This window comes from Mus musculus, chromosome 15 (genome assembly GCF_000001635.26).
Source record: "Mus musculus strain C57BL/6J chromosome 15, GRCm38.p6 C57BL/6J".
NCBI classification, from domain to species: domain Eukaryota; kingdom Metazoa; phylum Chordata; class Mammalia; order Rodentia; family Muridae; genus Mus; species Mus musculus.
This window is the reverse complement of record NC_000081.6, coordinates 4,877,436-4,900,326: the sequence shown is the minus strand read 5'-3', so window position 1 is coordinate 4,900,326 and position 22,891 is coordinate 4,877,436. Positions and strand designations below refer to the sequence as shown.

General features: G+C 40.9%; 1 protein-coding gene and 1 pseudogene across 3 annotated transcripts in view; both read right to left on the bottom strand.

Annotated features, from left to right (window-relative positions):
* Mroh2b (maestro heat-like repeat family member 2B) overlaps nucleotides 1–2,112 on the bottom strand; it is a 63,993-nt gene extending 61,881 nt beyond the window's left edge. Inside the window, exons 1-2 of one of the 3 annotated variants that reach the window (XM_030248514.1) lie at nucleotides 2,036–2,112; nucleotides 1,125–1,438 (exon numbers count right to left, since the gene is read on the bottom strand). In XM_030248514.1, coding sequence (XP_030104374.1) covers nucleotides 1,125–1,140 — 16 coding nt within the window. In that variant the 5' untranslated portion in view covers nucleotides 1,141–1,438; nucleotides 2,036–2,112. Of the gene's footprint in view, nucleotides 1–1,124; nucleotides 1,676–2,035 lie in introns of those variants that run through there. The other 2 variants (XM_006519981.4, NM_001166066.1) reach the window with 2 other exon arrangements.
* On the bottom strand, nucleotides 14,011–15,225 carry Gm16374 (predicted pseudogene 16374; annotated as a pseudogene).

Sequence of the window (22,891 nt, the reverse complement as noted above, 5' to 3'; positions counted from 1 at the left end):
TTTTTTCTATTTTATAGTTAGCTCTTAATGATAGGGATATATTGTACTATATTTCCTATCCCTACAGGACTTGAAACTATCAGATGCATAGGAATTATTCAGTGTTAAGGTGCATATAGGACATTCTGGATTCATGGATAGCTTTTATCAAGTGTGCACCACCCTCTACATCTCGAGTAAGGTCTGACATCCAGGTTAAATGAGATAAATCCTTCACGTCTAATTGAGCATTAGATGAAACAGTGGAACTCCTCGATTTTTCTTTTTGGGCTCCATGTTCATGACACTTTGATTTTTCCCCAATAAAGATCTAAGTTTTGGTTTTGTATTTTTCCGACTGACACCACCACCACTGCTACTGCCATCCCTGTCACCATCATCACCATTTCAGATCACCACAACTATCACACCACCATACCACCACACTTCACCATCATCACCACCACTACCACTGCCGCCACCACCACCACTATCACTACCACCAACACACCACTACCACCACAAAACTACTACCATACCACTACTACTACCACCACCACTACAATTACCACACCACCACCATTTCCACACTACCACAGCCATCATGACTACCACCACAGACACTAACACCATTACTGCACCACCACCACCATTACCACCACCACCACCATCAACGCAACAACAAAAACCACAACAAAGTTGGAATCAAAAGACTACAACAAATTCAGGTCAACGGCAGGCTGGCAGAAGGAACAGGGAAAGACTTTCCATGAGCCTGTGAGCCAAGGACATATCCTGTTAATGGAGAATTTTTGGCAAAGCAAAAATGATATTTAAAATTGGAAGAAGACATTGTCCAAAGATTTTAGAATATTCAAAATTAAATAAGAACCAACATTTCTGGTATATAGCTACCCTTTCCTTCAAGTAGATTAAATACAACTATCTCTGGGCTTCCAATCTGTCACTGGCCCTTCACAATCAACATTTTATTTTTATTTATTTTTCCATAATGATAAATAGAGGGAAACAATCTGACCTCATCAAAACCATTTCAGACCAACTTTGATGTATACAATCATGCAAAACCCCCACAGGTCAGCGTGTATCAGAGTGCTCACTCCTCAAGACTCAGACATCCTTACCTCCGTATTCTTCCATTCTGGGAGTTGTCTTGGCTGTTACAGGCTTTATAAGAGGCAGCACCTAAGTATCCGAAGCAGTTCAGCTAAAAAGTCAGTGTACCAAGATGACAACTCTCTCACATAAGGTTCCTTAAATGAAAATCCTTCTTTCCTTGCTTGGCGGGGTGACCCAGGAGCTTCTTGTGATGGGTTTGCTGTTCGGGTGGATGATACTGGATTCTACCACCATCACATTTTCTTTGCCTCTGAGCTCCTGTTAACCAAGATGGCTGCATCTCACCGGACTATTGTCTCTTTGCAGGAGACCAGTATGTCTGAGGAGGAAGAGATTAGAAAGTAGGACTCAAACGACTGTTACAGATGAAAGGAGCCACTTTTCCCATTCTTGGGTCTATTGACCCATGAGTTTAAGAATGGTGTATGTATTGGTGGCCACTTTCCTGGCCTGATGTTGGTAAAGCTTTTAGGTGGTCTTGATAGTTCTATTTGGTGAGGTCAGTCACACAACAGGGCATGCTCAGTGGACCGGAATGCCTGTCAGGGGCAGTTGCAAAGAATGACCAACTGACACAGCAGCCAAGCCACTCCTCCCTACTGCTCCCCTGCCCACCACTCCTTGCTGACTTATCAGAACTCTAAGCTTCCCATAGGCTCAGGCTTTTTCTATTTATTTCATTCATTTCCTGTCTATTTGGTTTCAAATGATTTGTTGCATGAATATCTTGGCTATGATATTTTCATAGGGTGGACCTGAATCTTGTCCAAATGCCCGCTAAGCCTAGGTCTGTGTGATTTCAGTTTCATACAGGGAAGACGATGACTTCTGGCACAATATATGGGGCTGGGTGTTCAGGGAAGATGCTCATTCCAATTTTGATGGTTGCTTCTCAGGCTAAGTATTTTTACCATACCACCCCATGTTCTTTTTTTCCATCTTCCTTCTTCCATCTATTTTCTTCCCCCTTCTGCCATCATGTGCTGTCACACACACGCACCCCCACCCCCCACCCCCACACACATTCTAGGATCTAGCATAACTGTCTCTGAGAAGCTCTATCCAGCAGCTGACTGAAACAGATGACGGGGACTCTTAGGGAAGAGTTAGGGGAAGGATTGAAGGCCCAGAGGAGGATAAGGAATTCCACAGGAAGATGAACAGAGTCAACTTGCCTGGACACTTGGGACTTTCAGAGATTGAGCCACAAACCAAAGAACACACACAGGCTTTAGCCCTCGGCACATATGTAGCAGATGTGCAGCTTGGTTTTCATGTGGGTCCCCTAATAGCTGGAGTGGAGGTTTTCCCTAAAGCTCTAGCTCGATTATGGTTTCTGTTCCCCAACAGGGCTGCATTGTCCGGCCTCAGTGGGAGAGGATGTGCCTAATAGACTTGATACAACAGGTTCAGGGGATATTGGGGGTGGGGGTGGGCACGGGCACCCTCTCAGAGAAGAAGGGGATGGGGAATAGAGGATGGGGGAGAGGCTCTGAGAGGGAAGGACTGGGAACAAGGCACTGTTTAGGATGTAAATAAATAAATAAATAAATGGAAAAAAAATCTAGGCTCAACAAATGAGAAGAAATAGATACTTGTCTTCTGAGCCAGGCTTATTTTTCTTAATATTACAGTACCCAGTGTCACCCGTTTTCTAGCAAAAAAGCAATTTGATTTTGATTTGTAGCTGAATAAAGCTAGATTGTGTGCACACGCATACACACACACACACACACACACACACACACACACACACACACACACATTATCACATTTATTTTACTCACTCTTGTCATGGCAGACATCTTAGCTGGTTCCACTTGGCTAATGTGAACAGCACAGCAGAGAACTTGGATGTGCTCATATCCTTGTAGTAGGACATGTATATGGATATACACCCAGGAATGCCAGAGCTGGTTCATATGGTAGTTCTAGCTTTAGTTTTGTGAGGAACTTCCACTCTCCACACTATGAGTGGCTGCAGTAATTACACTCCTACCAGGGGTATATGAGAATTTCATCCTTACCAGCATTTTTTTTCTCCATGTTATGCCATTTATTGATTGGGTTGTTTTGCTTTCAGTATTTAATTAGATTTTAGTTTTTAAATGTGTTCTAGATATCAAGCCATGTCAGATGGGTTGTTAGTGAGGAGTTTTCTTCCCTTCTGTATAGCCTGTCTCTTCATTGTATTATTTCCTTTGCTGTGCAGAAACTTCTTAATTTCATGTTATCCTATGTGTCCACCCTTTGTGTTATTTACAGAGCTGTGGAGTCCTTTTCAGAACGTCCCTGCCTTTGTCTATTGAAGTTTCCTCTGTGATCTCTCCTAGCACTCTTGGAGTTGCAGGCCTTACAACTCTTTGTTACATTGTAAACAGATCTTGTTAACCATCCATCTAGTAGATGTGTTTGTCTCAGTTTTCCAAGTCAGCATCACTTTTTCTGAGCATGTCATGCAAAGCAAATTTTCCCAATGTGCACCTGGTGCTCTTATTTAAAATGTCAATTCCAGGGCCTACCTCCGACCTGGTAAATTTGAACAAGGCAGCAAGAATCTCTGTTAGAATGAGCACTGATCCATATTTTAGCAAGGATCATTAATGTCTAAGAAACACTTGGCAGGATCCTTGCCTCAACAACCCACTTGGAAATAAGCATAAATTTCGCCACGTTTTTGAGGATGCTCATTGTGATTGGAAAGGATAACAACTATTCTTCTATTGCTTTCTGATTCATTCACACCATTAACAGACTAGTGAGTCCGAGTGTTACTGTGGTGATTAGTGGCATCCTGAAATTCAATGCTGTTCTGAAAGCATACACATGCAAGTAGTGTTATTTGGATTGAACAGGTTGTGTGTGTGTGTGTGTGTGTGTGTGTGTGTGTGTGTATATTCCTAAATCTTTATGTGTGTATAGTATATATTCATATATATATATTCATATATATATATATGAATGAGTGTACAGGTTTATATATATTTAGAAACATATGTGTGTACCACACATATATACATGAGTATGTATGTGGTACACACACATACAGATACATCCATATCCACATACATAACAACAAAGAAAAAGAGACCATGACTTTTAGTGAGAGTGTGGGGCAGTGATACATGAGAGGAGTTGGAGGGAAAAAAGGGAAGGGGTAAATAGTATAATTTTATTGTAATCCTCCCAAATTAAAAAAATACATAAAAATAAAAAAAGAGATGAGAAATAACATGCTTTTGGAATAATAAAGAACAATGTGCAATAACATTAATAAAGTTAACAATTAGAAATCTAGCTATTTAGGAAATTGTTATAATCTTTTTCCATGAATGGCAACAAGTGATTTTTCTGCATTTCCATGAATAAAGATTTTGTTGACTTCATAGAAAATTCGGGAGGCTAGGAGATGATTGATTTATATTAACTTTGTCATTTATTCATCAGGGTAATCAAAATGAATTTTCTTGACTGACGCCTTTTCAGATAAAATACATTTAAACCGATTAGGAATCCTCATAGTCTCAGCACAGCTAATTTTCTCTAATTTTTCCCTTTGGGGAGGAGGGCCTTCTCGCTTATTTTCATCAATGCCTCTTCTCCTTAGACTAGATAAACACAATGTAGGTTTGATTCATCTGAGGCTCGCGAGGCATGTTAAACAGCAGTTCCCAAAGCTGGTAAGACTATGTGTAGTAAGGAATTCAATGTTTATGAAGGAGCCTGAACTCAGCCTTCTTATGAACTGGAGTGCCTCTTTGTTAAGTAATAACTCTCTGTTTTCAATGTACTTTGTCTGCATCGTGCTTCCTGTATTCTTGTGGGAAAGTAAACCAAGGTCCCCAACGAAATTTGATTTCTCAACTATAAAAACATTAAGGGATCCTTTAAGCTGACTTCGTGACCATCTCTTATGCCAAGTTTCCCTCCCCCATTTTCATGGTAATTCCAAAACCATTTATAGTCCTCCTAATTACAAAGCAATACAGCTATAAGTGCATCTTTGTGCCAGACCATTGATGTGTAGGGAGTTTCTTATTCTCTTGTATATAGACACAGTAGGAAACCTCTCATCTTGGGGGAACCTCCCCTCTTGTATTGGCAGAAGTCTGCGATACAGAGGAGACTGGGGAACCTAGCAGGGATTAATCCCAAGGCAATGCCACTGTGAATCTTGAGCTAAGGGAAATAGGTATGTGTCAGACCCTATTTCACTGACTGAGCTAATGAATTAATGTTCCTTGATTAAAAATCCTCAAGAGATGTTACTTGTGAATTACTAATGTGAAACATATGCAATCAGCAGTTATATTTCCTCTTATCATGAAAAGAATTGCATTTTAAAATGAAGAGCATGGTTTTAAAGGCATCCCTTTAGGGATTTGGAAAGCTTGAAGACAAAATCTCTTTGGTTCTTTTTATGCAATGGCTTCATTCTTTTTTTTTTTTTTTCATTTTTTATTAGGTATTTAGCTCATTTACATTTCCAATGCTATACCAAAAGTCCCCCATACCCACCCACCCCCAATCCCCTACCCACCCACTCCCCCTTTTTGGCCCTGGCGTTCCCCTGTACTGGGGCATATAAAGTTTGCGTGTCCAATGGGCCTCTCTTTCCAGTGATGGCCGACTAGGCCATCTTTTGATACATATGCAGCTAGAGTCAAGAGCTCTGGGGTACTGGTTAGTTCATAATGTTGTTCCGCCTATAGGGTTGCAGAGCCTTTTAGCTCCTTGGCTACTTTCTCTAGCTCCTCCATTGGGAGCCCTGTGATCCATCCATTAGCTGACTGTGAGCATCCACTTCTGTGTTTGCTAGGCCCCGGCATAGTCTCACAAGAGACAGCTACATCTGGGTCCTTTCGATAAAATCTTGCTAGTGTATGCAATGGTGTCAGCGTTTGGATGCTGATTATGGGGTGGATCCCTGGATATGGAAGTCTCTACATGGACCATCCTTTCATCTCAGCTCCAAACTTTGTCTCTGTAACTCCTTCCAAGGGTGTTTTGTTCCCACTTCTAAGGAGGGGCATAGTGTCCACACTTCAGTCTTCATTTTTCTTGAGTTTCATGTGTTTAGGAAATTGTATCTTATATCTTGGGTATCCTAGGTTTTGGGCTAATATCCACTTATCAGTGAGTACATATTGTGTGAGTTCCTTTGTGAATGTGTTACCTCACTCAGGATGATGCCCTCCAGGTCCATCCATTTGGCTAGGAATTTCATAAATTCATTCTTTTTAATAGCTGAGTAGTACTCCATTGTGTAGATGTACCACATTTTCTGTATCCATTCCTCTGTTGAGGGGCATCTGGGTTCTTTCCAGCTTCTGGTTATTATAAATAAGGCTGCTATGAACATAGTGGAGCATGTGTCCTTCTTACCAGTTGGGGCATCTTCTGGATATATGCCCAGGAGAGGTATTGCTGGATCCTCCGGTAGTACTATGTCCAATTTCCTGAGGAACCACCAGACTGATTTCCAGAGTGGTTGTACAAGCCTGCAATCCCACCAACAATGGCGGAGTGTTCCTCTTTCTCCACATCCACGCCAGCATCTGCTGTCACCTGAATTTTTGATCTTAGCCATTCTGACTGGTGTGAGGTGGAATCTCAGGGTTGTTTTGATTTGCATTTCCCTGATGATTAAGGATGTTGAACATTTTTTCAGGTGCTTCTCTGCCATTCGGTATTCCTCAGGTGAGAATTCTTTTTTTTTTTTTTTTTTTTTTTGTGTTAGCAAAGAGTCTTTTATTGTTTGTCCTTTCACGTCCTTGTTTTAGCAGAACATCCTCTCTCCTGTGTCTGTTTTAGTGAAATGTTTTTCACGAGTCTGCATTAGCTTTTCATACCTGTGTCCACTTTAACAAAATGTTCCTTTATGTGTTTGCCCTAGCAAAACACTATTCAACCGACTTTCCAACGAACCCTTAAGTTTCCACGTCAGAAATCTCTGCTTAGGGGGCTAGAGAGATGGCTCAGTGGTTAAGAGCTCTGACTGCTCTCCCAGAGGTCCCAAGTTCAATTCCCAGCAACCGCATGGTGGCTCACAGTCATCTGTAATGGGATCCATCTCTTTTGGTATGTCTGAAGACAACTATAGTATACTCTCATACATAAAATATAATAAATCTTTTTTTAAATCTCTGCTTAGTGATCTCTTAACAATACATTGTCTGTTTGATTTTATGATCTCAATACTTGTTCCCACATTCTTACATGTATTCCACATTTTCTCCCAGGTCATACTGTGTTCCTTTTTTTTTTTTCTTTTTTTTTTCCCATTTTTTATTAGGTATTTAGCTCATTTACATTTCCAATGCTATGCCAAAAGTCCCCCATACCCACCCACCCCCAGGCTTCATTCTTGATTTGTAAACTATACTGGCTGGTTTTAGGTCAACTTGACACAAGCTAGAGTCATAGGAGAGGAAGCAGACTTAACTGAGAAAATGTCTCCATAAGATCTGGCTGTAGGGCATATGCTTAATTAGTTACTGATGGGGAGGAATCCAGCCCGTTGTGAGTTACCTGGGCTTGTGGTCCTGGGTTCTCTAAGAAAGCAGGCTGAACAAGTTGTGGGAAGCAAGCCAGTAAGCAGCACCCCTCCATGGCCTCTGCATCAGCTCCTGTCTCCAGGTTCCTGCCTGGTCTGAGTTCCAGTCCTGACTTCCATTGATGATGAACAGCAATGTAAGATTCACCAATGATGGTGAAACCCTTTCCTACTCCACTTGCTTTTTGGCTATGGTATTTTGTTGCAGCAATAGAAGTCCTAAGCCACATGCTTAAGGGTTAAGCCACCATGCCAACCCGTGCTGGCATCATTGTTACTCAGAGTCCTTTATATTAGGTGTGTCTTTGTCACCGACAGGGTTGGAGAGAACTCAGTCTTCTGTGACAATTTGAAGTAACAGGAGAAGGTCTGGATCCTGACTCCTTTTACCTCAACGGATTTTCATGTAGTGTCTTGGTGCTTTGGGAAGAGGGTCACTCTTTCCTGGGGGTCACTAGCTGGACCTTGACCAGAATTTTGAGCACGAAGTTTTGAGATTGTTTCCTCTTAGTCATCTATGCTTGGCATGCAGGCTACCCTTAAAATATTTTTTCCCCAGTGAGACTCCCTAAATTTTCATTTGCAAGTGGCTATGAATTGGCAATAACTTCTGGGTTACGCATAGGAGAACGTATCCACTTCTCATTTCAGCTCTAAGATGCCTCTCTGATGTAGACCCTTGCAGACCCTATGTATGGTGAAGCCAGTTTATGGCAATTCCATAGCCAGACATCATGCAGGCAGAGTGAGAGACCAGGAACCTTCAGTCCTGAGTGTGGCTGCTAACGGAATTCAAACATTCATAAGGACTTTGTTGGAGAAAAGACAAGATATAAACCCTGGATGGATCCAGGATTGAGACACAACCGATTTTCACGGCCAGTTCTGCTGTGAATGTCTGTAGCTCTTCATGTGCTCCCTCAGGGCCCAAAAGTGCAGAGGTTGAAGAAGGCAGGACTGATGTCTGTGTTTTGCTTACACTGCAGGGAGGCAGACATGCCTACTAGTAAAGACAGATCACCAGCGAAGTTACCAGAACATCTAGACCACCACAAAACTGGTAAAGAGGAAATCAATGGAGCGTCAGCAGCAACACAAAGAAATCGTGTTGCATCTGCTTAGTAGTCAATCATTGCTACTTGCCGTTGTTGTTCCTGTTGTTCTTATAACTACCAAAACCAAAACGAAATAATCCAGCAACAACACAAAACCAGACAAAAGAGACCACAGCATCCCCAAAGCATCTGGTTTATTGAAGATCTTAAACTTTTGGTTTCTTGCTTTAAGAGAATGTGTTCTTTCAGGATTCTACCAAATTCTTGTATTCAAGGTAACTGGTTACTAACTACTCAACATTTAATTAATTATTAAGCATTTATCTTTTGTGTTTTATTAAATTGTGTTTTTAAAGCGCATCATCGTTTTTTGATATCATATTAGTTCGATAAAGACAAATGTCCAGAGCATCTCTGGCTGCTTACAATTGCAAGTACGTAATCAAAAAAATGAAATTAACTCTAAATAAAGGATCTTCCTGAAATATTTTAATGAAGAGAATCATTCTCACAGGTCACATTCTCTAGGGATAATAAGCTACAAGGCAAATAACCCTGTAAGGGTTCTCTGCTATCACAGGCATCTCTAGTTAGACAAAATTGTTTCAAAAGGCTCACAACAGGGAGGCCTCAGGAGGTGAGTGATTGAAATTTGTGAAGGAACAGGCTATGTGTGGAAAGCTCAAGTGCACTCCCTTGGGATGAATCTGCTTAAATTGTAAGCACTTCGAGAAGATTCTTTCTGCTCTAAAGTCTTTATGTTTTTATATGTGGATAATGCCTCTCAAGTGACAATTGGATTAGGCACCAGTCTATGAGTATGGCAGACATCATCAGGCATCACTTTATTGCCTCTTTTTTTTTTTTTTTCTTTTTGGCCAGTCCTGTTTTGTTCTGTTAGGTTTCTGGCCTATCCTCTTTCGGGGTCCTGGCCCTCCAGGCAGTGTCAAGGGTAGGCTCACTCTCGTGGCATGGGTCTTAGGCTGGACCAGTCATTGATTGCCCTCTCTCACAATTTCTGTACTACCTTTACCGTAGAACATTTATAGGCAGGACAGATTGTGGGTCAAAAGTTTTGTGGCTGGGCTAGTGTCCTAAACGCCCCATTGGAAGTCTTGCCTGGTTACAGGAGATGGCCAGTTCAGGTTCAGTATCCCCCATTGCTAGGAGTCTTAGCTAGAGTCACCCTCATAGATTCCTGGGAGTTTCTGTTGCACTAAGTTTCTAGCTCATTACAGAGATGTCTCCCAGTTCCAGTCACCTCTCTCAGTACTCTCTCCCTCCATCCTCACCTTACCTGATCACTCCTGTTCCCATTCCTTTTCCTATCCAAACCTCTCCCCGATGATGGCTATTCAATTTTCTTTTCCATGGGAGACTCATATTTAATTTCCCCTTTACAGTGAGATTTTTGTGTCTTTCCCCTCCCCCATCTTGATCTCTTCCTGTTACTTAGCTTCTCTGGATATCTGGATTGAAGCGTGATTGTCCTTTACTTTACAGCTAATATCTACTTATAAGGGAATACATACCGTGTCTGCCTTTCTGTCTCTAGGTTACTGCCTTGAAAATGATTTTTTGCGGTACTCTCACGCATTTGCTTGCAAATATCATGATGTCATGTTTTAACAGCTGAGTAACACTTCACAGTATAAATATACATTTTCTTTATCTCTTTTTTTGGCCGAGGGACGTCTAGATTGTTTCCAGTTTGGGGCTATTACAAATAAAACTGCTGTGAACAACAAAAATAATAGGAAGCAATAATTACTTTTCTTTAATATCTCTTAATATCAATGGACTCAATTCCCCAATAAAAAGACATAGACTAACAGAAGGGCTACACACAGGACCCAACATTTTGCTGCTTACAGGAAACCCATCTCAGGAAAAAAGACAAACACTACCTCAGAGTGAAAGGCTGGAAAACAATTTTCCAAGCAAATGGCCTGAAGAAACAAGCTGGAGTAGCCATTCTAATATCGAATAAAATCGACTTCCAACCCAAAGTTATCAAAAAAGATAAGTGGGGGGCACATCATACTCATCAAAGGTAAAATCTTCCAAGAGGAACTCTCAAATCTGATATTCTATGCTCCAAATGCAAGGGCACCCACATTCATTAAAGAAACTTTACTAAAGCTCAAAGCACACGTTGCACCTCACACAATAATAGTGGGATACTTCAACACACCACTATCATCAATGGACAGATCATGGAAACAGAAACTAAACAGGGACACAGTGAAACTAACAGAAGTTATGAAACAAATGGATTTAACAGATATCTACAGAACATTTTATCCTAAAACAAAAGGATATACCTTCTTCTCAGCAACTCATGGTACCTTCTACAAAACTGACCATATAATTGGTCACAAAACAGGCCTCAACAGATACAAAAATATTGAAATTGTCCCAGGCATCCTATCAGATCACCATGGACTAACATATAATTAATAGAAAGCAACATTCACGTGTAAACTGAACAACACTCTACTCAATGATACCTTGGTCAAGGAAGGAATAAAGAAAGAAATTAAAGACTTTTTAGAGATTAATGAAAATGAAGCCACAACATACCCAAATTTATGGGACACAATGAAAGCATTTCTAAGAGGAAAACTCATAGTTTTGAGTGCCTCCAAAAAGAAACTAGAGAGAGCACACACTAGCAGCTTGACAACACACCTAAAAGCTCTAGAACAAAAGGAAGCAAATTCATCCAAGAGGAGTAGACAGCAGGAAATAATCAAATTCAGGGGCGAAATCAATCAAGTGGAAACAAAAAGAACTATTCAAAGAATCAACCACTCGAGGAGCTGGTTCTTTGAGAAAATCAAGAAGATAGATAAACTCTTAGCTAGACTCACTAGAGGGCACAGAGACAGCATCCCAATTAACAAAATCAGAAATGAAAAGGGAGACATAACAACAGATCTTGAAGAAATCCAAAACACCATCAGATCCTTCTGCAAAAGGCTATACTCAACAAAACTGGAAAACCTGGATGAAATGGACAAATTTCTAAACAGATAACAGGAAACAAAATTAAATCATGATCAGATTAATGACCTAAACAGTTCTATATCCCATAAAGAAATAGAAGCAGTCATTAATAGTCTCCCAACCAAAAAAAGCCCAGGACCAGATGGGTTTAGTGCAGAGTTCTATCAGTCCTTCAAAGAATATCAAATTCCAGTTCTTCTCAAACTTTTCCACAAAATAGAATCAGAAGGTACTCTACCCAATTCATTCTATGAAGCCACAATTACTCTGATACCTAAACCACAGAAATATCCAACAAAGATAGAAAACTTCAGACCAATTTCCCTTATGAATATCAATGCAAAAATCCTCAATAAAGTTCTCCCTAATCGAATCCAAGAACACATCAAAACAATCATCCATCCTGACCAAGTAGGTTTCATTCCAGGGATGCAGGGATGGTTTAAAATATGGAAATCCATCAATGTAATCCACTATATAAACAAACTCAAAGATAAAAACCACATGATCACCTCATTAGATGCAGAGAAAGCATTTGACAAAATCCAACACCCATTCATGATAAAAGTCTTGGAAAGATCAGGAATTCAAGGCCCATACCTAAACATGATAAAAGCAATCTACAGCAAACCAGTAGCCAACATCAAACTAAATGGTGAGAAGCTGGAAGCAGTCCCACTAAAATCAGGGACTAGACAAGGCTGTCCACTTTCTCCCTATTCAACATTGTACTTGATGTGCTAGCCAGAGCAATTCGACAACAAAAGGAGATCAAGGGGATACAAATTGGAAAGGAAGAAGCCAAAATATCACTTTTTGCAGATGATATGATAGTATATATAAGTGACCCTAAAAATTCCACCAGAGAACTCCTAAACCTGATAAACAGCTTCATTTAAGTAGCTGGATATAAAATTAACTCAAGATGGTCCATCCTTTCGTCTCAGATCCAATCTTTGTCTCCGTAACTCCCTCCATTGGTGTTTTTTTCCCAATTCTACAAAGGAGCAAAGTGTAGACACTTTCGTCTTTGTTCTTGAGTTTCATGTGTTTTGCAAATTGTATCTTGTATCTGGAGTGACAGAGACAAAGATTGGAGCTGAGACGAAAGAATGAACCATCTAGAGACTGCCATACCCGAGGATCCATCCCATAATCAGCCCCCAAACGCTGACACCATTGCACACACTAGCAAGATGTTGTTGAAAGGACCCTGATATAGCTGTCTCTTGTGAGGCTAGGACGGGGTCTAGCAAACACATAAGTGGAGGCTCACAGTCAGCTATTAGATGGATCACAGGGCCCCCAAGGGAGGAGCTAGAGGAAGTACCCAAGGAGCTAAAGGGGTGTAAAATCCTATAGGTGGAACAGCAATATGAACTATCCAGTACCCCTCTGAGCTCGTGTCTCTAGCTGCATATGTATCAGAAGATGACCTAGTCAGCCATCAGTGGAAAGAGAGGCCCATTGGTCTTGCAAACTTTATATGCCTCAGTACAGGGGAATGCTACGACCAAGAAGTGGGAGTGGGGCAGGGAGGGTTTTGGGGACTCATGGAGTAGCATCAGAAATGTAAATGAAGAAAATACCTAATTAATAAATTTAAAAAATAAAATAAAATGAACTCAAACAAGTAAATGGCCTTTCTCTACACAAAGGATAAACAGGCTGAGAAAGAAATTAGGGAAACAACACCCTTCACAATAGTCACAAATAATATAAAATACCTTGGCATGACTCTAACTAAGGAAGTGAAAGATCCTTATGATAAGAACTTCAAGTCTCTGAAGAAAGAAATTAAAGATATCAGAAGATGAAAAGATCTCCCATGCTCATGGATTGGCAGGATCAATATAGTAAAAGTGGCTATCTTGCCAAAAGCAATGTACAGATTCAATGCAATACCCATCAAAATTCCAACTCAATTCTTCATCGAATTAGAAAGGACATCTGGGATAACAAGAAACCTAGGATAGCAAAAACTCTTTTCAAGGATAAAAGAAACTCTGGTGGAATCACCATGCCTGACCTAAAGCTGGACTACAGAGCAACTGTGATAAAAACTGCATGGTACTGGTATAGCGACAGACAAGTAGACCAATGGAATAGAATTGAAGACCCAGAAATGAACCGACACACCTATGGTGACTTGATCTTTGAAAAGGGAGCTAAAACCATCAAGTGGAAAAAAGACAGCATTTTCAACAAATGGTGCTGGCACAACTGGCGTTTATCATGTAGAAGAATGCGAATTGATCCATTCCTATTTCCTTTTTTTTTTTTTGTGGGTGCAGCGAACTTTATTGATGGTATTCAAGAGAGTAGGGAGGGCTCCTTAGGCCCCTCCTGTTATTATGGGGTTCTGGGATGGAAATTGTGAGGGAGATGCTCAGTGTTGGGGGCCGAGTTGGGATAGGGCCTCTCTCTTGCTCAGTGTCCTTGCTGGGGTGGGTGGTCCAGGGTTTCTTACTCCTTGGAGGCCATGTAGGCCATGAGGTCCACCACCCTGTTGCTGTAGCCGTATTCATTGTCATACCAGGAAATGAGCTTGACAAAGTTGTCATTGAGAGCAATGACAGCCCCGGCATCGAAGGTGGAAGAGTGGGAGTTGCTGTTGAAGTCGCAGGAGACAACCTGGTCCTCAGTGTAGCCCAAGATGCCCTTCAGTGGGCCCTCAGATGCCTGCTTCACCACCTTCTTGATGTCATCATACTTGGCAGGTTTCTCCAGGCGGCACGTCAGATCCACGACGGACACATTGGGGGTAGGAACACGGAAGGCCATGCCAGTGAGCTTCCCGTTCAGCTCTGGGATGACCTTGCCCACAGCCTTGGCAGCACCAGTGGATGCAGGGATGATGTTCTGGGCAGCCCCACGACCATCACGCCACAGCTTTCCAGAGGGGCCACCCACAGTCTTCTGGGTGGCAGTGATGGCATGGACCGTGGTCATGAGCCCTTCCACAATGCCAAAGTTGTCATGGATGACCTTGGACAGGGGGGCTAAGCAGTTGGTGGTGCAGGATGCATTGTTGACAATCTTGAGTGAGTTGTCATATTTCTCGTGGTTCACACCCATCACAAACATGGGGGCATCGGCAGAAGGGGCGGAGATGATGACCCTTTTGGCTCCACCCTTCAAGTGGGCCCCGGCCTTCTCCATGATGGTGAAGACACCAGTAGACTCCACGACATACTCAGCACCGGCCTCACCCCATTTGATGTTAGTGGGGTCTCGCTCCTGGAAGATGGTGATGGGCTTCCCGTTGATGACAAGCTTCCCATTCTCGGCCTTGACTGTGCCGTTGAACTTGCCGTGGGTGGAGTCATACTGGAACATGTAGACCATGTAGTTGAGGTCAATGAAGGGGTCGTTGATGGCAACAATCTCCACTTTGCCACTGCAGATGGCAGCCCTAGTGACCAGGTGCCCAATACGGCCAAATCCGTTTACACCGACCTTCACCATTTTGTCTACGGGACGAGGCTGGCACTGCACAAGAAGATGCGGCTGTCTCTGGAACAGGGAGGAGCAGAGAGCCTCCTATTTCCTTGTACTAAGGTCAAATCTAAGTGGATCAAGGAACTCCACATAAAACCAGAGACACTGAAACTTATAGAGGAGAAAGTGGCGAAAAGTGTCAAAGATATGGGCACAGGGAAGAAAATTTCTGAATAGAACAGCAATGCTTCGTGCTGTAAGATCGAGAATTGACAAATGGCACCTCATAAAATTGCAAAGCTTCGGTAAGGCAAAAGACACTGTCAATAAGACAAAAAGGCCACCAACAGATTGGGAAAGGATCTTTACCAATCCTAAATCAGATAGGGGACTAGTATCCAATATATATATAAAGAACTCAAGAAGGTGGACTCCAGAAAATCAAATAACCCCATTAAAAATGGGGCTCAGAGCTAAACAAAGAATTCTCACCTGAGGAATACCAAATGGCTGAGAAGCACCTGAAAAAATGTTCAGCATCCTTAATCATCAGGGAAATGCAAATCAAAACAACCCTGAGATTCTACCTCACACCAGTCAGAATGGCTAAGATAAAAAATTCAGGTGACAGCAGATGCTGGTGAGGATGTGGAGAAAGAGGAACACTCCTCCACTGTTGGTGGGATCACAAGCTTGTACAACCACTCTGGAAATCAGTCTGGTGGTTCCTCAGAAAATTGGACCTAGTACTACCGGAGGATCCCTCAATACCTCTCCTGGGCATATATCCAGAAGATGTTCCAAATGGTAAGAAGGACACATGCTCCACTATGTTCATAGCAGCCTTATTTATAATAGCCAGAAGCTGGAAAGAACCCAGATTTTCCTCAACAGAAGAATGGATACAGAAAATGTGGTACATTTACACAATGTAGTACTACTCAGATTTAAAAAGAATGAATTTATGAAATTCCTAGGCAAATGGATCGACCTGGAGGGCATCATCCTGAGTGAGGTAACCTAATCACAAAAGAACTCACATGATATGTCCTCAGTGATAAGTGGATATTAGCTCAGAAACTTAGGATACCGAAGATATAAGATACAATTTGCTAAACGCATGAAACTCAAGAAGAATGAAGACCAAAGTGTGGACACTATGTCCCTTTCTAGAATTGGGATCAAAACACTCATGGAAGGAGTTACAGAGACAAAGTCTGTAGCTGAGACAACAAGATGGACCATCTAGAGACTCCCATACCCGGGGATCAATCCCATAATCAGCCTGCAAATGCTGACACCATTGCATACACCAGCAAGATTTTGCTGAAAGGACCCTGATATAGCTGTCTCTTGTGAGGCTATGCCAGTGCCTGGCCAATACAGAAGTGGATGCTCACAGTCAGCTATTGGATGGAGCACAGAGCCCCCAATGGAGGAGCTAGAGAAAGTATCCAAGGAGCTAAAGAGGTCTGCAACCCTATAGGTGGAACAACAATATGAACTAACCAGTACCCCCAAAGTTCATGTCTCTAGCAGCATATGTATCAGAAGATGGTCTATTTGGCCTCAGGGGGAAGAGAGGCCCCTGGTGTTGCAAACTTTATATGCCTCAGTATGGCGGAACGCCAGGGCCAAGAAGTGGGATTGGTTGGTTAGGGAAGTAGGGAGCGGGGTCTGGGGGACTTTTTTCATAGCATTTGAAATGTAAATGAAGAAAATACCTAATAAAAAATTAAAAATAATTTAAGTCATTTGGTTTTTTTTGTGTGTGTGTGTTTAGTTTCTTGAGTTCATTATATATTTTGGAAATTAGCACGCTCTCAAGTGTGGGGCTAGTGAAGATCTTTTCCCATTCTGTAGGCTGCCATTTTGTCCTATTGATGGTGTCCTTTGCAGTCCAAAAGCTTTTCAGTTTTATGAGGCCCCGTCTATTAATTGTCGATCTTAATGCCTGTGGTATTGGTAGTATGTTCAGGGCGTTGTCTCCTGTAACAGTGGATTCAAGACTATTCCCCATTTTCTCTTTTATCAGGTTTAGTGTATCTGGATTTATGTTGGGGTCACTTGGTCTTGAGTTTTGTATAGGGTGATAGATATAGATCCATTTGCATTCTTCTACATGTTGACATCCAGTTGGACCAGAAAAATTTGTTTAAGATGCTTTCTTCTTTTTCATTGTATAGTTTTGGCTTTTTTTTTGTTATTAAAAATCAGATGTCTATGGGGGTGTGGCTTTATGTCTGTGTCTTTAATTTGATTCCATTGATTGACCTGTTTGTTTTTATGCCAATATTGTGTGTATCTTATTACTATTGTTCTCTAGGAAGGTTTGAAATCAGGGATGGTGATACCTCTGGAAGATTTTTTATTATTCAGGATGTTTTAATTATCCTAGGGTTTTTATTTTCCCATATGAATTTGAGTATTGTTTTTCTAAGGTCTGTAAAGAATTGTGTTGGAATTTTGATAGGGATTAGATTGAATCTGCAGATTGCTTTTGGTAAGATGGACGTTTTTACTACTTTAATTCTATTGATCCATGATCATGTGAGATCTTTCTGTCTTCTGATACCTTCTCCAATTTCTTTCTTCAAAGATTTGAAGTTCTTGTCATACAGATCTTTCATTTGCTTGATTAGAGTTACACCAAGACACTTTATATTATTTGTGGCTATTGTGAATGGTATTGTTTCCCTGATTTCTTTCTGTGCCTATTTATTGTTAATATATAGAAGGGCTACTGATTCTTTGACTTAATTTTGTAGCCAACCATCCACTTTGTTGAAGATAATGGTCATCTGTAAGGTTTCCCTGATAGAATTTTTGGGATCACTTATGTATACTATCATATCATCTGCAAATAGCAAGACTTTGATTTCTTTTCTAATTTGGATCCCCTTGATCTCCTTTAGTTGTCTTATTGTTCTAGGTAGAAATTCAAGTACTATATTAATAAATATAGAGAGAGTGAACAGCCTTAATTTGTTCCTGATTTTTGTGGAACTGCTTTGAGTTTTTCCTCCATTTAATTTGATATTGGCTATCTGCTTGCTGTACATTTCCTTAATTTTGTTTAGATATGGCCCTTGTATCTCTGATCTCTCAAAGACTTTTATCATGAAGGGGTGTTGGGCTTTGTCAGAGACTATTCCAGCATCTAATGAGATGATCATGTAGATTTTTCATTTAGTTTGTTTACATGGTGGATCACATTGATAGGTTTTTGTATGTTGAACCATTTCTGCATCTCTGGCATGATGTCTACTTAATCATGGTGGATGTTATTTCTGATGTGTTCTTGGATTAAGTTTGCAAGCATTGAGCATTTTTTTGCAACAATATTCATGAGGGATAGTGGTATGTAATTCTCTTTCTTTGTTGGGTACATGCGTAACCATAGCCTCCTAAAATGAATTTGGAAAATTTTTTTTCTGTTTCTATTTTGTGGAATAATTTGAGGCATATTGGGTTATCTCTTTGAATGTTTGGTAGAATTCTGCACTAAAACCATCTGTCTCTGGGCTCTTTTTGGCTAAGAGTTTTAAATGACTGCCTCTATTTCCTTAGGGATTATAGGTCTATTTAAATTGGTTATCTGATCTTGATTTAACTTTGGTAAGTGGTACCTATCCAGAAATTTGTCTACTTTAGATTTTTCAGTTTTTTGGAGTACAGATTTTTGAAGTATGATCTAGTGATTCTTTGGGTCTTCTTAGTGCCTGTTGTTCTGTCTCCCTTTTTATTAAGGGTTTTGATATTTAGATATTCCATCTTGTCTTTTAGTTAGTTTGGATAAAAGTTCATATATATTGTTGTTTTTCTCAAATTGGCAACTCTCTGTTTTATTGATTATTTGCATTGTTCTCTCCCTTTCTATTGATTTTATCTCTGTATTTGATTATTTCCTGTGACTACCCTTGGGTGTGTTTCCTTCTTTTTGTTCTAGAGTTGTCAGGTGTGCTGTTAAGTTGCTAGTATAAGATCCCCCTAATTTCTTTATGAAGATACTTAGTGTTATGAGCTTTCATTTTAGCACCTCCTTCATTGCATCTCATGTTTGGATATGCTTTACATTCATTTTCATTAAATTCTATAAAGTCTCTAATTACCTTTTAAAAATTACTTCCTTGACACAGTACTCATTCCGTAGAGAGCTATTCAGTCCATGAGCTTGTAGGATTTCTGTTGTATATGTTTTTGTTGAAATCCATTTTTAATAGTAGTGTTTTGATAAGATAAAGGGGATTATCTCAATTTTCTGTTGTGGCTTGCTTTGTAACCAAGTATAAAGTATATGGTCAGTTTTGGAGAGGATTCCATGAAGTGCTGAGAGAAAGGCGTGCACGCACACACGCACGCACACACACACACACACACACACACACACACACACACACACACACACACACACACACACAGACACACAGTGTGTTTGGGTGAAATGTTCTGTAGATAGATATCTGTTACGTCTATTTGGTTCATAACAGCTATAAGTTCCATTATTTATCTCTTTAGTTTGTTGGAGTTGGTATTGCGCATGTGTATTCAGATGCTGAGTTCTCTGTCCCAAGATCAGGTTGCAGTCCAGACATCGGCATTGCATTGACTGATGTGCTGTAAAGTATGCTTCCCAGTAATCTCTGACTTGTTAATAAAAGGCTTGAGCCTGTGACTGCGCTGAAGATAAAGGAAGTTAAACCTTGAGATTGGGTGGGGGGGGGCAGCGCAGATAGGAACCACAAGGTGAGGGAGAAGAGGAGAAGAGACAGAGGTCACCATTAGGTAGGATGGTCCAGGAACATATGCATGGCCAAGAGAAGTTTGCGCTGAGGACAGACAACCTTATCAGAAGCTGCCCAGGAGACACTAATTTGGCAAGTAATGGGGCATTCATGTAGCTCAGAACCTGACCAGAAAAATGCAACAACTTATTAATAAATTATGGTGTTTCTGTGTCATTTTCTTGGGAGCAAAACATGCAGGAATGGGGAAGAAACCCCTGAGAGATACTAAGAAGCAAAAGGGGGTATAGCAACTTCTCCCCAATAACTATAGCAACAAGTCTTTGTCTGGATGACCTGCCCACTGGCGTGTTGAAGTCTCCCTTTTTTAATGTGTGGTTTAAGCTTTAGTAATGTTTCTTTTACAAATGTGGGTGCCTTTGCATTTGGGGCATAAATACTCAGAATTGAGACATCTTGGTGGATTTTTCCTTTGATGAGTATTAAGTGTTCTTCCTCATCTCTTTTGATTAATTTTGGTTGGAAGTCTATTTTGTTAGATATTAGAATCACTACTCCAGCTTGCTTCTTGTGTGCATTTCCTTGGAACATCTGTTTCCAGGCTTTACTCTGAGGTAGTGTCCATTTTTGATGGGGAGGTGTGTTCCTTGTAAACAGCAGAAGGATGATCCGCTTTTCACAACCACTCTGTTAGCCTGTGTCTTTTTTGTTGGGGAATTGAGTCCATTTCTAAAGAGAGATATTGATAATCAATGATTCTTTGTACCTATTATTTTATTGGTGGTGATGTAGTGTGTGTGTGTGTGTGTTTCCCTTCTTCTGATTTTGCTGGTGTGAGACAATTTAATTTCTATGTTTTCATGGGGGTAGCTAACCTCCTTACATTGGAATTTTCCTTCCAGTCCCCTTTGTTGGGCTAGATTTGTAGATAGATACTGCTTAAATTTGGTTCTGTCATGGAATATATTACTTTCCCTATCTATTGTGATTGAAAATTTTGCTTCATATATAGTAGTCTGGGATAGGGCTAGCATTTGTGGTCTTTTAGAGTCTGCAAGATATCTGCCCTGCCTCTTCTGGCTTTTCCAGTCTCTGTTGAGAAGTACAGTGTAATTCTAATTGGTCTGCCTTTATATGTTACTTGTCCTTTTTCTCTTGGAGGTTTTAATATACTTCCTTTGTTTTATATGTTTAGTGTTTTGATTATTATGTGTGCGTGGACTTTCTTTTCCTGTCCAATCTTTAAATAGTAATTCTTATGCCTATACCAATTTCAAGCTCTGTAAGCTTCTTGCATGTTTAAAGGCATTTCTTCTTTTATGTTAGGGAAATTTCCTTCTATAATTTTGTTGAAAATATTTCTGGGTTTTTGAGTTGGGAATTGTCTTAGTCAGCATTTCTATTCCTGCACAAACATCATGACCAAGAAGAAAGTTAGGGAGGAAAAGATTTATTCAGCTTACACTTCCATACTGCTGTTCATCACCAAAGGAAGTCAGGAAGCAGAAGCTGATGCAGAGGCCATGGAGGAATGTTCTTTACTGGCTTGCTTCCCCTAGCTTGCTCAGCCTGCTCTCTTATAGAACCAAGACTACCATCCCAGAGATGGTCCCACCCACAAGGGGCCTTTCCCCCTTGATCACTAATTGAGAAAATGCCTTACAGTTGGATCTCATGGAGGAATTTCCTCAACGGAAGCTCCTTTCTCTGCGATAACCCCAGCAGTGTCAAGTTGACACAAAACTAGCCAGTACAATTGACCCCTTGTCAACTTGACACACAAACACATCAGTAGTAAGCCTCAACCCTTACATTCTTATTCATCCCCAAGGTCTAAATAACTTTAAACGTCCCACAGTCTTTACTTATTCTTAAAATTTCAATCTCTTTAAAATATCCATCTCTTTAAACTCCAAAGTCTTTTTTACAATTAAAAGTCTGTTAACTGTGGGATCCACTAAAATATTTTCTTCCTTCAAGAGGGAAAATATCAGGGCACAGTCACAATCAAAAGCAAAAATCAATCTCCAACCATCCAATGTCTGGGATCCAACTCATGATCTTCTGGGCTCCTCCAAGGGCTTGGGTCACTTCTCCAGCCATGCCCTTTGTAGCACACGCATCGTCCTCTAGGCTCCAGATGCCTGTACTCCACTGCTGCTGCTCTTGGTGACCACCAAGAGCATCTCATGGTACTGGCATCTCCAAAACACTGCATGAACCCTTCAGTCCTGGGCCGTCAATTGCAACTGAGGCTGCATCTTCACCAATGGCCTTGCATGGCCTCTCACAGTGCCGAGCCTCAGCTGCTCTGTGTGACCCCTTCATGCCTTCAAAACCAGTCCCACCTGGGTGACCCTTACACATTACCAAGTCCCTCTGCAGCAGGAGTACAACCTTGGCTATCTCTGGAACACAGCCTCTTTGTGCTTTCAGAAAACACTTCCCAGAAGATGTCACTTCAATGATGCTGGTCTCTTCTTAATCACTGCTAATTTCTTAGCTCCAGCTAACCAGCATCAATAGTCCCAGTAATGTAAAGGTTTTGCTTTAATAGTTCTGGTATCTTGTTAATCACAGCTAATTCTTCAGCCCCAGCTAACCAGAACCACAGAATAATCAAACTCCAAAACAGCAATGGCCCTGAAAAGAATCTTTAATTTTCCCTCTGAAATTTCACAAGCCAGGCCTCCATCTTCTGCACTGTTCTCAACATTATCTTCGAAGCTCCTACACAACATCTGACAGAGCTCTTAACACAGAATGGATCTTCTAGCCCAAAGTTCCACAGTCCTCCCCAAAACATGGTCAGGTTGTCACAGGAATACCCTACTTCTGGTCCCAATTTGTCTTAGTCAGAGTTTCTGTTCCTGCACAAACATCATGACCAAGAAGAAAGTTGGGGAGGAAAGGGTTTATTCATCTTACACTTCCATACTGCTGTTCATCACCAAGGGAAGTCAGGA